Genomic DNA, 14,502 nt, shown 5'->3' with positions numbered 1-14,502 from the left:
TCTCAACACAACCAGAAGATGCACGCACATTCACATACCACATACCTCATATATTTCTTATCTCATGTCTTTCTTTCCCAGCAGTAGAACAGTCTGGAAAAGTGAAATTGGAAGCTGTCTATAAAGATGGATCTAATTCTCTCCCTCTCTCTCCTCTCCTCTCCTCTTTTTTCCTCTCCTCTCCTCTCTCTCCTTTCCTCTCCTCTCTCTCCTCTCCTCTTCCTCCTCCTCCACTCCCTTTCTTTCTCTTTCTCTCTCTGTCTCTGTCTGTCTCTGTCTCTCTCCTCTCTCTCTCTCTCCTGTATCTGTCTCTGTCTCTGTCTCTCTTTCTTCTCTCTCTCTCTGTCCTTGGTAGACTGTTAGCTTCTTGAGACCCTCAGCATCCAAGACTGCTCTTCTGAATACACATTCATTCTTTTTGTTGAACAAAAGGCAAAAGCAAAAATCACATAATCAGCAAGAGGAGGCACAAGTGCTGGAGGACATAAGTAAACAACAAAATGCTTCTAAGCTCCTGGAATTCTCCTGGGACTTTAGTAGGCCTAGGCACCATTACTTCTTGTCTGGGATCTGGTATGAGTTCCTTACATAGACAGGGGGCGTGTAAAACAGAACCCACTCTAAAGGTAACACACCTAAGAATGATGTGTATATGTGACAAAATACCTGTAGAAGCCTGAACTGAGAACAATGTACAGAAAAAAATACAAAGTGATTGTAAATGAACCACAAACGACTCACTATTAATGCAATCTACGAATGTTTACTGTAACCAGGAACTGGAACGTGGCCTTGCCACAACAAAACCATGGAGATAAACCTATCTGGCCTGGAGACCATGAGTTTGGAAGACGTAGTGAGATCTGTTGATAGAACGGTAACAATGATGAAAATCTACCATATAAATCAATTGCCCCCTACCTAAAAATGTACCTTTAAAGAGTGTGTGAAGGCCTCCTACACACCTTTTACTCATTTTAGCACAAGGAAAAACACAGAGCTTTCTTCTATGATCTAATATTTGCTATTTTTTTAATAAAGGGAAAAAATAAGTATCCTCTCTAAATTGTACTTACAAAGTCTTCTTCAGTAATAACTGGTGGCTCTGAAACGAGATAAAACATGGCATTATCTCACTGGAATCCGATTTCCTCTTAGATAAATGAGATGATCTGGCCTTGCTCAGGACATTTCTGGGGCCCTGTCGGTTCCCTGCACACTGTGGGTTCCCTGCACACTGTCCATCGGTTCCCTGCATTGTCCGTCGGTTCCCTGCACACTGTCCATCGGTTCTCAGCATTGTCCGTCGGTTCCCTGCGTGGTCGGTCGGTTCCCTGCACACTGTCGGTGGGTTCCGTGCACACTGTCGGTCGGATCCCTGCACCGTGTCGGTGGGTTCCGTGCACACTGTCGGCGTGTTCCGTGCACACCGCCGGTAGGCTGGGACCTCCGGTGGAGGGGTTAACGGGGCGGCCAGGCTCCGTGCACTGCAGCTGCAGCGGGCCGGGCGCGCGGCGAGGCGGCGGCGGCGGCCTGGGTCAGGGGGAGCCTTCGTCCAAGGCCTCCGAGGCCTCCTCCGGGGTCGGGCGGGTGGGAGCCCCCGACTGCGAGCCCGGGCGGCGGGCACCTACCCGCGGAGAGCCGCCTCTCGGGCATGCCGCCTCCGGTGCGGGCCCGCAGGCCGTACGGACGCCCGGCGCCGCCCGGCTGCCGTCCCCTACTCCGCCCGCGTGGCCGAGTTGCTATGGAGCCAGAACAATGCGGGCGCCGGCTCGCGCACCGCCGAGCTGCGGCGGTCCCGGCGAGCGGGGGCCCTCTCCCGCCGCCCCCGGCTTGCCTCCACCCCACTGGCGCCCCGGCACCCCCCACCCCACGAGGGGCCCCTGCAGGCCCCGAACGCGCCGCCTTCAACGCTGAGCCGGGCTCGGGCTGAGGCCACCGGGAGCCCGTTGGCGCTCTCCCTCCTGCCATGCCCGACAGAAACGGCCAGCGGGCCTTGGGCTTTGTTCATTGCATTTATTATCCCTAGGTAGCTGGACGGAGGGGGTGCCAGTCAACAAACGGGTGGTAAGGACAGTGAATCTGGATGGATACGGCCCCCGCCTCCTTCCCGGCCCTCCCCACGCAGCTCCTGACGCCAGCTGGAACGAGCGAACTGCCCCTGGGCTTCAGGAGCTGGGTCTTCCCTCCGATGGGTGAGGCCTGATGGTCTCTCACCTTGGCTAAGCTTTAGGATTGAAGAGGTGACATCAGCCGAGATCACCACAGGAAAAAGCTAACAACGGAAGAGGTTACGTATGAAGGGTGCATTTGACAACAAAAACTGGGAAATAAGTACATTTTCAGAAAAAGCCATGTGTAACTCAAATGTCCAGTCTTGACCTTTTCCCTGGACCTTAAAGCAACCCCGAACGCGACGCCTGCTGTAAGGGCAAAGCTCAATGAAAACTCCAAGAGGACACACATGGCCCTTTCTGTCTTCACACTGCATCCATCTTCTGACATAACTCTCATCACCACAGTGAGCTCCTTCACCTACCAGCGACTCAACCAGAAAGCTGGAGTCTCCCCCTAAAATATCCTCTCCAAATCCCCATATTCACTTGAGCACTGGGTCCCGTTAATTCTACCTTAAAGTATTGCTGGGATTCCTCTCCACTTCCACTAGCAACCACAGGGTAGGCTCCCAGCCGATCTGTTGTGAAACCTCCCTAACTTGTCTCTCTTTGGGCCTTTGCTGCAAGTGGAGCTCCCCCTAAACCTATTATCCATGCTGAAAGCAGAATCGTCTATTAAACACAAATTCAATGTTACTAAAACTTACAATGCTTCCACATCTGTCCCACTAGGGGCCAACAGGTATGTGAATGCTTAATCAAGGAGTATTAGGAGACTGCACTGCACAAATGCAGGGCATCTGCCATGTCATTTTTTGTTGTTTTGGGTTGTTTTTAATATGGCCCAGAAAAAAAGTCAAAAGCCTTAAGCAGACAAAAATCAGAGAGTCAAATGAAAACAAGAAAGCAGAAGAGAGCTAGAGGTAAGGAGAACTATGGAGAATCAATCACAGGAGCCTAGTGACCCTGGCAAAAACTGGCTTTTATTTTGAGTAACAGGTAGATGACAGAGTTTAAATAGAGAAGCAGCATGATTTGCCTTTTCTGTGAAAATGACCACTCTGGGTGCTATCCAGACAACCTCCTATATTGATATTGAAAGGACCAATAGCAAGAAGGCAGACCCTTCACCTGACCCTAGTGGACAAATCTGAAGGGTTCATTTTATTTAACCCCCCTTCTCCCTCCGTATCACATCTACTCTTTTGTTGGTGGTAGTGGTGGTCGTGGGGCTTGAACTCGGCCTGGGTGCTGTCCCTCAGCTCTTCAGCTCAGGGCTAGCTCTCTACACTTGAGCTACAGCGCCACTTCTGGCTTTTTCTCTCTCTTTTTGGGGGGCCTCATGCATGCAAGGCAAGCACCCTACCACTGAGCCAGCCCCTTCAGACTTTTTCTGTTTATGTGGTGTTGAGGAATCGAATCTCATGCATGCAAGGTGAGTCACCTTCCCTGTCCACACACCTACTCTTGAGGACCACTGTGTAGTAGCTCTTCGTTTAAATGAATTCTTGGAGTTCATCTCCATTGCAATTATTCTGCACTGTGTTTTGTTCACAAAAGTTGTACATTTCTGTGTGAGATAGCCATATTGACAAGTCAATCTGTTTTAACATAAACAGCAGCTAAACATTACTCTTTATAGGAATCTCTAACAAGAACCTGAAGAGATCAGTATTCTTGATAGCTTACAACTTCTCTGGAGACCTAGAGAGAGGTGAGATAATTTACACAGATACACAGCTTGATAGTGTTGAAGCCACATGTTGTTCGGTTGTCAGATCCCAAAGCTTTTGCCCTTTAGCAACTCTGTTATGTGGCTTTTCTCTCCCCCCCCCCCCCACAAGATTAAAAAATAACAATCACAAAGACAGTAACAAACACAAATGCCTGGGTTATAACTATTCATTATGAACTGCTGATTTTTTGTAACAACTTTATTGAGGTGTGTAATTCACAATATGTTACTCAATTCACCCATTTAAAGTGCAGAACTCAGTGGCTTTTAATGTGTTCAAAATTGTGCAACCATCAGCATAATTTTAAAACTTTCATTTGCTTGCATGTTAACTATCTCCTTTCTTCCCTCCCTAAGCAACCATTAAGCTACCTCTCTATTATTCTGAACATTTCACACATGCTGTGGGTGTATAGCTTTTTTCATGTAGCATAATGTTTTCAAGGTTCATCAATATTATAAGTAATTCGTTCCTTTTATGGGTATATCATATATTGCATTATATAGCTATATCACATTTTGTTAACAATGGGTATTTGAGTTTCTACTTTTGACCATCAGTGAATGATTCTATTCTATTCTTTGTACATATATGTATGTTTTTATTTCTCTTAGGTATCTACCTAGGAAAAAGTGGGTCAAAAAACAACTTTGCTTAATCTCTTGAAGAACTGATAGAGCAGTTTCCAAATTGGCTACACCATTTTACCCTCTTACTAGCAAAACATGCAAGTTTTGATTTCTTCAAATCCTGGCCAATACTTAATCACCTGCTTTTTAATCATCTGCTATTGTTTATCTAGACATTCTGGGCATAAAACAGTATCTGTTTATGGTTTTGGTTTTTGTTTGGGTGTTTTGTTTTATTTTGTTTTTGTCAGTCGTGGGGCTTGAACTCTGGGCTGGGCACTGTCCCTGAGTTCTTTTTTTTGGGGGGGGAGGCCTGAACTCTGTGCCTGGGCGCTGTCCCTCAGCTCTTCAGCTCAAGGCTAGCGCTCTACCACTTGAGCCACAGCGCCACTTCCGGCTTTTTTTCTTTTTGCTTATGTGGTGCTGAGGAATCAAACCCAAGGCCTCATGCATGCAAGGCAAGCGCTCTACCACTGAGCCACCTTCCCAGCCCTGTCCCTGAGTTCTTACAGCTCAAGGTGAACACTACCACTTGAGCCACAGTGCCACTTCCAGTTTTCTGGTGGCTAATTTGTGATGAAGAGTCTCACAGACTTTCCTGCCTGGGCTGGCTTTGAACCCGAGTATCTAGTAGCCTCCTGAGTAGCTAGAATTACAGGTGTGAGCCACCAGCAGCTGGCTTGTGTTTTTTTAATGTGCATTCACTGATGTTTAGATTTTACTTTTAACTCTCTTACCTGCCTACAAGTGTCTGAAAAATACAAGCTATGGGGCTGACTACCCTGTTCTAGTAAGCTCTGAATAAATAGACTATGATTTGTGTTGTCTTCATTTATTTCCATATAGGTAAACTATATTTTTAATTTTTATACATAAGTGGATCAGAATTAGAGGTAAGTGCATTTGAATTTTTTTCCTAAGAGCTACTGGAAGCTCAACATGTAAGAGTGTGAGATACCATCCTTCCTTGCTGTTCCTAAAGTAACTGCAGGTTGATTTAGAAAATTTAGAAACAGGAACCATAAAATTTACATATCACTTATTTCCATTCTCTTTTTGATCATTATCTTTTCTTTCTGTTAGATTATGCTTCTTATCTATATTGTAAAACAACTACCCACATCCGTATTACATTTAACTAGAAAACAGCATTTTTTCCTACTTTCTAACTTAACAGTTCATAATTTTTGAAGACCATAATTAGTTTAATATATTCATTAGGCAATTTCTTAATTTATTCAAGATAACTACCATCTGGGCCTTCTGGTTTAGATTTACTCTTAATTGTCAATATATCCCATTCCGTTGCTTTGTTTCTTATATACACTCTGTTGAGATAATTCACTTTTAACCCTTCCCTAGTTTGAAAACTCTAACCATTTCTCTAGGGTGTTGTGATTTTTACAAGAATACTTTCTTCTTTTTCTTCCTCTATCTCCTGTTTTTCTTCTCCTACCCTTTTCCCTTTTTAAAAAATGATTTTGAGCTCTAAGGGACTTTTTTTTTTAAAAAAACATCTATTGATGTCTCTTTGTTCTAGATGTCTCTAAAACAAAGCCTGGCATTGTACATGCTCAATAAATGTTAGATACATTGATCCTATTTGATGAGGAAACAAAAATAATGCTAACATAAAGAACATTGTGGGCTGGGAAGGTGGCTCAGTGGTAGAGTGCTTGCCTTGCATGCATGAGGCCCTGGGTTCGATTCCTCAGCACCACATAAGCAAAAAGAAAAAAAAAGCCAGAAGTGGCGCTGTGGCTCAAGTGGTAGAGCGCTAGCCTTGAGCTGAAGAGCTGAGAGACAGCGCCCAGGCCCAGAGTTCAGACCCACGACTGGACCCAAAAAAAAAAAAAAAAGAACATTATTGGTCAAATGATCTCAAAATTTTATCCCCCAGTTAGAAAGAAAAAAGAAAAGTAAAAGGTTCAATAGCTTGAATTTCTTGCCACTTGCTTATCTGAGGCCAAACCAGGAGCAAGTAGTTCTCTAATAAAATAGAGAGCAGCAGACCCAAAGCTCAATAATACAGAAACTGGCCAGCTACAACAAGAGCAGGTAATAAGCTAAGAATAAATATTTAGCATCAAATGTCCACCATTTTACACATAGCTTTAAATACTAATGTGGGTGGGTTTTTTTTTTGACTCATCTAAACCTTATTTCTTACCTGGAAAAAAATGTACAGATGATAATGGCACCTCGTTCATTAGGGCTGCTCTTAACACATGAGATTATATCTATACTGCTTGGCCAAAGTAAAAATTAAGCACCAAAAATAAAGATAGGCACATTAAAGTGGAATCACTGACTTCAGATCCCACCAATCTTAGTCATCATTCTCAGTGTAGCTGTGGGCTTAGAATAGCAGACTCTGGTACACTAGAGGGAGGAAAAAAAAAAAGTCCTAGCCATAGGCATTGGAAGGTTGCTTGAATGTAAGGACAAATCACAAATATTAGTGTATGGGAAAAGGGAGCCAGAAACCTATGTTGCCTGGCAGCATAGGAAAATAAAGGAGAACTTTCGTGTCCGTGGTCTTGACATCCCCTCACTTCTAAATAATGCTGAAGAACCATTTAACTCAGCCGTGAGCTCCTCCCTGCCCTACTGCACTCTGTGTATGCCTGACCCAAACTAGGCAGAGGAAAGGCATGGCAGGAAAGGCTTCTGGGTTCACAGAGTAAGGTCAGAGGAACTGGCTCAGGAGGAAAACATCAAAGCTCTGATACATGTGGAGATAACACAGTACAAACCAGTCTCCAGCTGCATGAAGGAGGAGTGGGACAACCAGCCCTGGACACAAGGGAGGAGATCAGCCCTGGTGACCCTTGAGCAGAAAATTCAAAGGCACATAGGATGGAGGCACAGCAAGAAAAGATGGGAAAACAGAAAGTAGTGGAAATACTGAAGCAAAGGCAGAGTGTCAATAAAGCCCTCTCAAAAATGAATCAATCTAATTAAAAGTTTCTTTATGCTACTTGCTGAATAATGGAACCTGAGGTCTAGATCAAGTTTATTATACAGAAACCAGCAATTCAATTAATCCTTTTTGCATACTCTAGCATGTACAAGACACATTAAAGGAGGTAGAGAGGTAAAACTAGTGTTGCCCTTGATGCGATGGTGAAGAACAAGAACTTAGTACAAATAAGACATAAGAATAATTGCTAGATTCTAAGAAGGTAAAATTTTCGTTTTGGAGAGATCAGACAATGATTCATATAAACTATAAACAAGGATTGGCTACATTTTAATAGAATTTAATATGGCAGGAGATGAAAGGGTAGTTACACAGGAAGTCAGTAGAAGACACCTGTTGGGATTGGGAGGCATTCTTAATTATCTAGTAAGATGTGAATGCTGCAGGATTGAGAATGCCTGGGGAAATCACTGGTAGTAGGACTCCATTTTTGTAACCAGTACTCATCTGTTTACACTGCTCCACTGATCTCTCTCATGGGCTCCATCATCTAGGATAAGGGATCCACGAATACAGAGCCCTTGGGCAAGTAAATGCAGATGGCCAACACAGAAACTAAGGCCTGCCAACAAGGTATGCTATTAGAAAGCATCTGGGGAAAACTATACACTTGCAATCCAGATAAAATATTTTTTTTTTTACCAATTCTGTGTAGTATCTATTCCCCAAATTTATCCTACATATTATGAAGGAACACATTCCCTATTTGGTAGTGTTACATGTCAATGTCAACTACATAACTGCTGAATTTACTTTTTTAAAGGCCCAAATCACTGTGAGTCTTTGGTGCCCTCTTGTGGAATGTTTTTGCATAGTCTCTGAAATATTCACGCTGCTCCATACAAAAACATTGTGAATTATATCTTTTTTTAAAAAATGTAAACATTGCATATATACACTATTTTATTCTGAAATAATTTAGAATAAATTGATAATACATAATAGATAACAGGAATGTAATATTTTATATGCCAAAAATCATCACTAAATGTTTGTGTCATAAATAAAGGTAATGGAAAAACAGCTTTAGGGGCTGGGAAGGTGGCTCAGTGGTAGAGTGCTTGCCTTGCATGCATGAGGCCCTGGGTTCTATTCCTCAGCACCACATAAGCAGAAAAAGCCAGAAGTGGCGCTATGGCTCAAGTGGTAGAGTGCTGGCCTTGAGCTGAAGAGCTGAGGGACATCACCCAGGCCCAGAGTTCAGGCGCCACAACCAACCAAAAATAAATCAACAACAACAACAACACACACACACACAAAAAAACTTAGCTTTATACAAAGCCAAATACATATAAAAAATGGTTTCAAACTAGCAATTCAAACCAGGTGCTGGTGGCTCACACCTGTAACTCTAGCTATTCATGAGGCTGAAATCTGAGGATCATGGTTTGAAGAAAGCCCAGGCAGTAAAGTCAATGAGACTCTTACCTCCAATTAGTGTCAGAATAAGCTGAAGTGATGCTATGGCTCAAGTAGTAAAGGAGCTCAGGGACAGTGCCCAAGCCCTTGGACTAGCAAAATATCAATTCAATTCTTAAGAAATCCATAAGAAGATTAAATCTTTAAACAGCTAGAATGAATTTAAACATCCTATTCACATTGGAAATCTAGTATAAAATGATCCAATTGTGTTATTGTTTCTTTTATATTTGCCACAGTTTTAGCCATTTTCCCAAGGCAGGAGATAAAATTGTGAAACACATTTTTCTTGGAGCTAAAAACCTAATAGAATGTTTCTGTCCATAGTTAGAAAGGTTGTCAAGGAGACAGGCCATCAGAGTCAGAGATTGAGAGTTTCTTATAAATAGGTAAAAGATAAAGTATCCATTGGTTTTCTGTTTTATCAATACTGATTCTGTTCCCTCATGTCCTTAAATATGAAAATAAAATGCTAAGTGTAATCATTCCTTGGGAACACAAGTATATCCATCAAATGTTGAAGAATCTTTCATACTGCTCTATCTCACCCAATGATCAAAAACTGACCAGCAGTGAACAGTAACAAGAATGTGGTAATATTCTTCTCATTACACACTATGTTTTTAGATAAAGACCTTGGGATTGGAACAATGACCAGTCTCTACATTTCAATGCTACAGCCAGATAAGACTACTCATTTATTTTAAGTGATAAAGTTGTTTGAATCACTCTCAAGCTACAGAACTTCTCTGCTCAAGCAACATTATTCTAAATTGGGTTTTTCCTGGTAAACCAAGAAATTTTTCTTAAGTAACAGTCTTGGGGCTGGGAATGTGGCTTAGTGGTAGAGTGCTTGCCTAGCATGCATGAAGCCCTAGGTTCAATTACTCAGTACCACATAAACAGAAAAAGCCAGAAGTGGCGCTTTAGCTCAAGTGGTAAAAGTGCCAGCCTTGAACAAAAGAAGCTCAAGAACAGCGCCCAGGCCCTGAGTTCAAAGCCGCAGGACTGGCAAAAATAAGTAACAATTTTCCACTTACAGTGCTGTAATTATATGTGTACTGTACTGATTTCACTTAACAGAGTGTGCTAACAGTTTTGTCATGTACTGATAAAAGAATGCCTCATGGGGCTGGGAAGGTGGCTTAGTGATAGGATGCTTGCTTTGTATGCATGAGGACCTCGGTTCGATTCCTGAGCACCACATAAGCAGAAAAAGCTGGAAGCGAGGCTGAGACTCAAGTGGTAGAGTGCTAGCCTTGAGCTGAAGAGCTGAGGGACAGCGCCCAGGCCCAGAGTTCAGGCCCACGACTGACAAAAAAAAAAGAATGCCTCAGCTAGAATCTTGATCCTCTACTTGTTGCCTGTATTTCTGGTCCTCAAGTTTCTGGATTTATCAAAAAGAATAAGATAATGTGGGGGCTGGGAAGGTGGCTCAGTGGTAGAGCGCTTGCCTTGCATGCATGAGGACCTGGGTTCGATTCCTCAGCACCACATAAGCAAAAATAAAAAAGCCGGAAGTGGCACTGTGACTCAAGTGGTAGAGTGCTAGCTTTGAGCTGAAGAGCTGAGGGACAGCGCCCAGGCCAAGAGTTCAGGCCCCATGACCGGACCCAAAAAAAAAAAGAAAAAAGAATAAGATAATGGGTTCTTTAAAGAATCATCATGAAGAATAAATGAGTTACTGCTGTACCTGTGTATAGCAACTGCTCAATTGATGGTGTGTCAAATTATTTTCTGCCAAACATTTTTTGCAAGCATGTTAGAAGTTGACTTTATAGATTTTATTCAGATAAAGCAACTGATATCAAAATTATATCTTCTAATTCACAAATGCTGTTTCATTTTTTATATTTATATTCTGCCATATAGTAAAAATCATTTCATGAGTGAATTCACAATATATCAGGTTTATTAAACTTCATTTACCGATCAAGGAAATAGTCTTTGAAATAATGTGTGACTTGCATAAGTGCACAAGCAGTAAGCAATTAAGAACAGCAACCAAGCTTTTTGACTCCTAGCCTAGTGCTCTTTCCATTATATCCTCTTTGGTTCTAAGAAATCAGATAAAGAATGAACAGACCACACAAAGTTACTGATTATATGTTTAAATAGAATTTAAGGCATTATTTAACTTTTACTCTTTTGGAGCACTGAAGCATTAATCAGTGAAATCAAACATTAAAAAATTGAAATTACTATGAAACTGTTTCTTCATTATTTTATAAAAATAATGAAGACAAAAATTACCAATATCACTAAAACAATCCACTCATATTGAATAAATATTTATCAAGCACTTTCTTGATGTGACACTTTGCTAGATACTGAGGATATAATTATTTAAGTCAGACATGATATGGTCTAAGACTTCATAGAACTTCAGGAGAAGAAAGCAAATAAATTACTAAAACAATGAAGTGCTTTTTTAAAAGACAGGAATGCCATGGAAGTAGACCTGGGGAACTATTCCAGTAGGTTAGGACAATATATAACTCATAATTAAAATAATGCCAATTTTCTGGATATTTGAGCCGTTAAGGAAGTTTAATGTGTATGCTGATCATTCTTCTCATTAACTTATCTATCTCTTGCCCCCATTGCAAATATCAAACTTACCAAGAAGAAACTTTTTTTTTTTTTTGATCAGTCATGGGGCTTGAACTCTGGGCCTGGGTGCTGTCCCTCAGCTCTTCAGCTCAAGGCTAGTGCTCTATCATTCGAGCCACAATGCCCATTTATGGCTTTTTCTGCTTATGTGGTGCTGAAGAATCTAACCCAGGGCCTTATGCAGGCAAGACAAGCACTCTACCACTGAGCCACCTTCACAGCCTAAGAAGAAACTTTTTGAATTTCTGTTCTGATCTCTTTTCTTCAGGAAATGCTGTTATAAAAATCATAAAACATGTTATCTTTGTACTGATTCCTTCATTCCTTGTTGTTCAAATTACTTAAACTCAAGTAAAACCAAAAATATTTAAAACAACAACAAATAAAACCCTTCAGCTTCTAATGTTAAGAGTATCTGCAGTAGAGAAAAACATGACTTAGACCTTCTGTATGATTCAGCAATCCCACTCCTGGTCATTTATCCAATTGACCACAAACAAGGCCACACTAAAGCCACCAGCACAACCATGTCCATTGAAGTATTGTTTACCATAGCTAAGATTTGGAGCGACTCAGATGCCCCTCAGAGGACAAATGGATCAAGAAAATGTGGTATAGATACACAATGGAATTCTATGCTTCTAACAGAAAGAATGGCATTGGCCTCATTTGTAAGGAAACAGAAAGACATGGAAAAATTATATTGAGAAAAGTGAGCCATATCCAAAAAAAATATTTGTAATAATTAGAATGTGCCTATAAATCTACTAGTAAACTCTATGGATAGTAAGAGACAAATAATTACACTTGAACATAATTAAACAGCACCCTAAACGTTCACACAATGAGAACAAGGGAGGATATTCTTAGGAGGGTATCAAAAGGGCTCAATGGCTATGTGTATATGATCATATAAAATGGTGCTTTTATCAAAATGAACTCCAAGAAATGGAAACAAGAGGTTTTTTATTGTAATGTTTGCGGTTCTTTTTTTCTTTTTTCTTTGTTTTATTCCCTTTTGTTGCTGTTTTTTATTGTATATAAGTTTATCTGATTTGGGGAAGGGAAGGGAAGCACAGAAATAGTGGGACAAAGGGTGAACCAATTCAGCAGTGATACTCACTAGACATTATGTTGGAAATGAACTCCGAATGAACTTTGGAGGGAGAGAGGGGGGTCAGCAGGGAGAAAACTGGGAGAATACAAGGTAGAAGTTGACACTGTTCAAAAAGAAATGTATTCATTATCTGACATGTAACTGTAACTCCTCTATACATCACCTTTACAGTAAAAAAAATTTAAGAGAATAACATATTATAGTTTCTTTCTTAAATAAAATATGGTAAAATCTACTTTTTCTCAATCAAGAGAGAAAACATTGGCTAACAACAGAGATAGATGTGCTCACACTGTGAAGACACTGGCTGCATACGATACACAAGACAATACCAAAAGCCTCACAATGGTTAAGTTGCATGGTGTTCACAAGTGAACATTTATTTTCCTTTCCCATTATTTTATACTAAAACAATAAAATTCATTAGATACTAAGAAATTTAAGTGGGATACATTAGAGGATATTGTATTTAATTTTTAAAAACATATCAAAGAGCTAGGTGCTGGTGGCTCACACCTATAATCCTTGCTACTCAGAAGGGTGAGATGTGGGGATCAAGATTTGAAGCCAACCAAGGAAGACTCTCATCTCCAATTAACTACCAAAAGGAAAAAAAAGCTTGAAGTGGAGCTGTAGTTCAAGTGGTATAGTACAAACCTTGAGCAAAAAGAGCTCAAGAACAGTGCCCAGGTTCTGAGTTTAAATCCCAGGACCAGCACAGAAAAAGAAAGAAAGAAAGAAAGAAAGAAAGAAAGAAAGAAAGAAAGGAAGGAAGGAAGGAAGGAAGGAAGGAAGGAAGGAAGGAAGGAAGGAAGGAAGGAAGGAAGGAAGGAAGGAAGGAAGGAAGGAAGGAAGGAAGGAGAGAGAGAGAGAGAGAGAGAGAAAGAAAGGAAGGAAGGAAGAAAGAAAGAGAGAGAGAAAGAGAGAGAGAAAAAAAGAGAAAAAGAGAAAGAACAGGTAAGTTTATGATCCTAGAGGAAAAAGGGATAGAGGTGTGGCCCAAGTCTGAAGTATCTCCCCAGCAAGGGTAAAGCTATGGGTTCAAGCCTCAGTATTGCCAAAAAATACAAATGATTGAGAGTTATATGTAAATATTTGTGTAGAGTGTGAACACAGATACAGCAATACCTAAACACGAAAATTATGAAAACTACTATTAAATTTCCTCAATTTTAATCATTTAACAATAAAACTCACCTCTTTTTTTGCTGATCTACATACATGAAACATGCATCAAACTCAAATAATTTTTGAAAATAGGTATATCATTATAAATTTATGCCAAGTATAACATAGATTATCTTGGTAATTTTTTATTAAAAATTGTTTTTCTGCCAGGCACCAGTGGCTCATGCCTGAAATCCTAGCTACTCATGAGGTTCCAATCTAAGGACCACAGTTTGAGGCCAGCCTGGGTAGGAAAGTCTGTGAGACTTTTATCTCCAGTTATGGACCAAAAAACCTGGAACTGAGCTATGGCTCAAGTGGTAGAGCATGACCCTTGAGTACGAAAGCTCAAGGACAGTACCCAACCCCTAAATTCAAGCTCCAGGACTAGAAGCAAAAAAAAATTAATTAAAAGAAAATATTCTAGCACTGTTCACAATAGCCAGGATAGGGAAACAACCCAGATGCCCCACCACAGATGAATGGATCCAAAAATTGTGGTATCTATACACAATGGAATATTATGCAGCCATTAGAAAGGACCAAATAATGGAATTTGCAGGGAAATGGATGGAATTAGAAGAAATCATGTTGAGTGAGGTAAGCCAAGAGCAAAGAGACAAACAGCACATGGTCTCCCTGATAAGTGGATGTTAAATCCAAAACATAAGGTGATATGACAAAGTTAGCAAGACTTGAGAAACAAAGGGCCTCCACTCAT

At 41.0% G+C, this 14,502-nt stretch overlaps 1 protein-coding gene across 1 annotated transcript in view; it reads right to left on the bottom strand.

Annotated features, from left to right (window-relative positions):
* Positions 1-1,300, bottom strand: part of Rgs22 (regulator of G protein signaling 22) — a 92,617-nt gene extending 91,317 nt beyond the window's left edge. The window contains exons 1-2 of the mRNA XM_042672904.1: positions 1,138-1,300; positions 1,077-1,105 (exon numbers count right to left, since the gene is read on the bottom strand). Coding sequence (XP_042528838.1) covers positions 1,077-1,105; positions 1,138-1,300 — 192 coding nt within the window. The remainder of the gene's footprint in view (positions 1-1,076; positions 1,106-1,137) is intronic.
* Positions 1,301-14,502: the final 13,202 nt, after the last annotated feature.

This window comes from Dipodomys spectabilis, unplaced genomic scaffold (assembly GCF_019054845.1).
Source record: "Dipodomys spectabilis isolate Male_0828 unplaced genomic scaffold, ASM1905484v1 ptg000783l, whole genome shotgun sequence".
Taxonomy (NCBI): Eukaryota; Metazoa; Chordata; class Mammalia; order Rodentia; family Heteromyidae; genus Dipodomys; species Dipodomys spectabilis.
The sequence above is the reverse complement of the archived record's forward strand: the minus strand, read 5'-3'. Positions and strand labels throughout refer to the sequence as shown.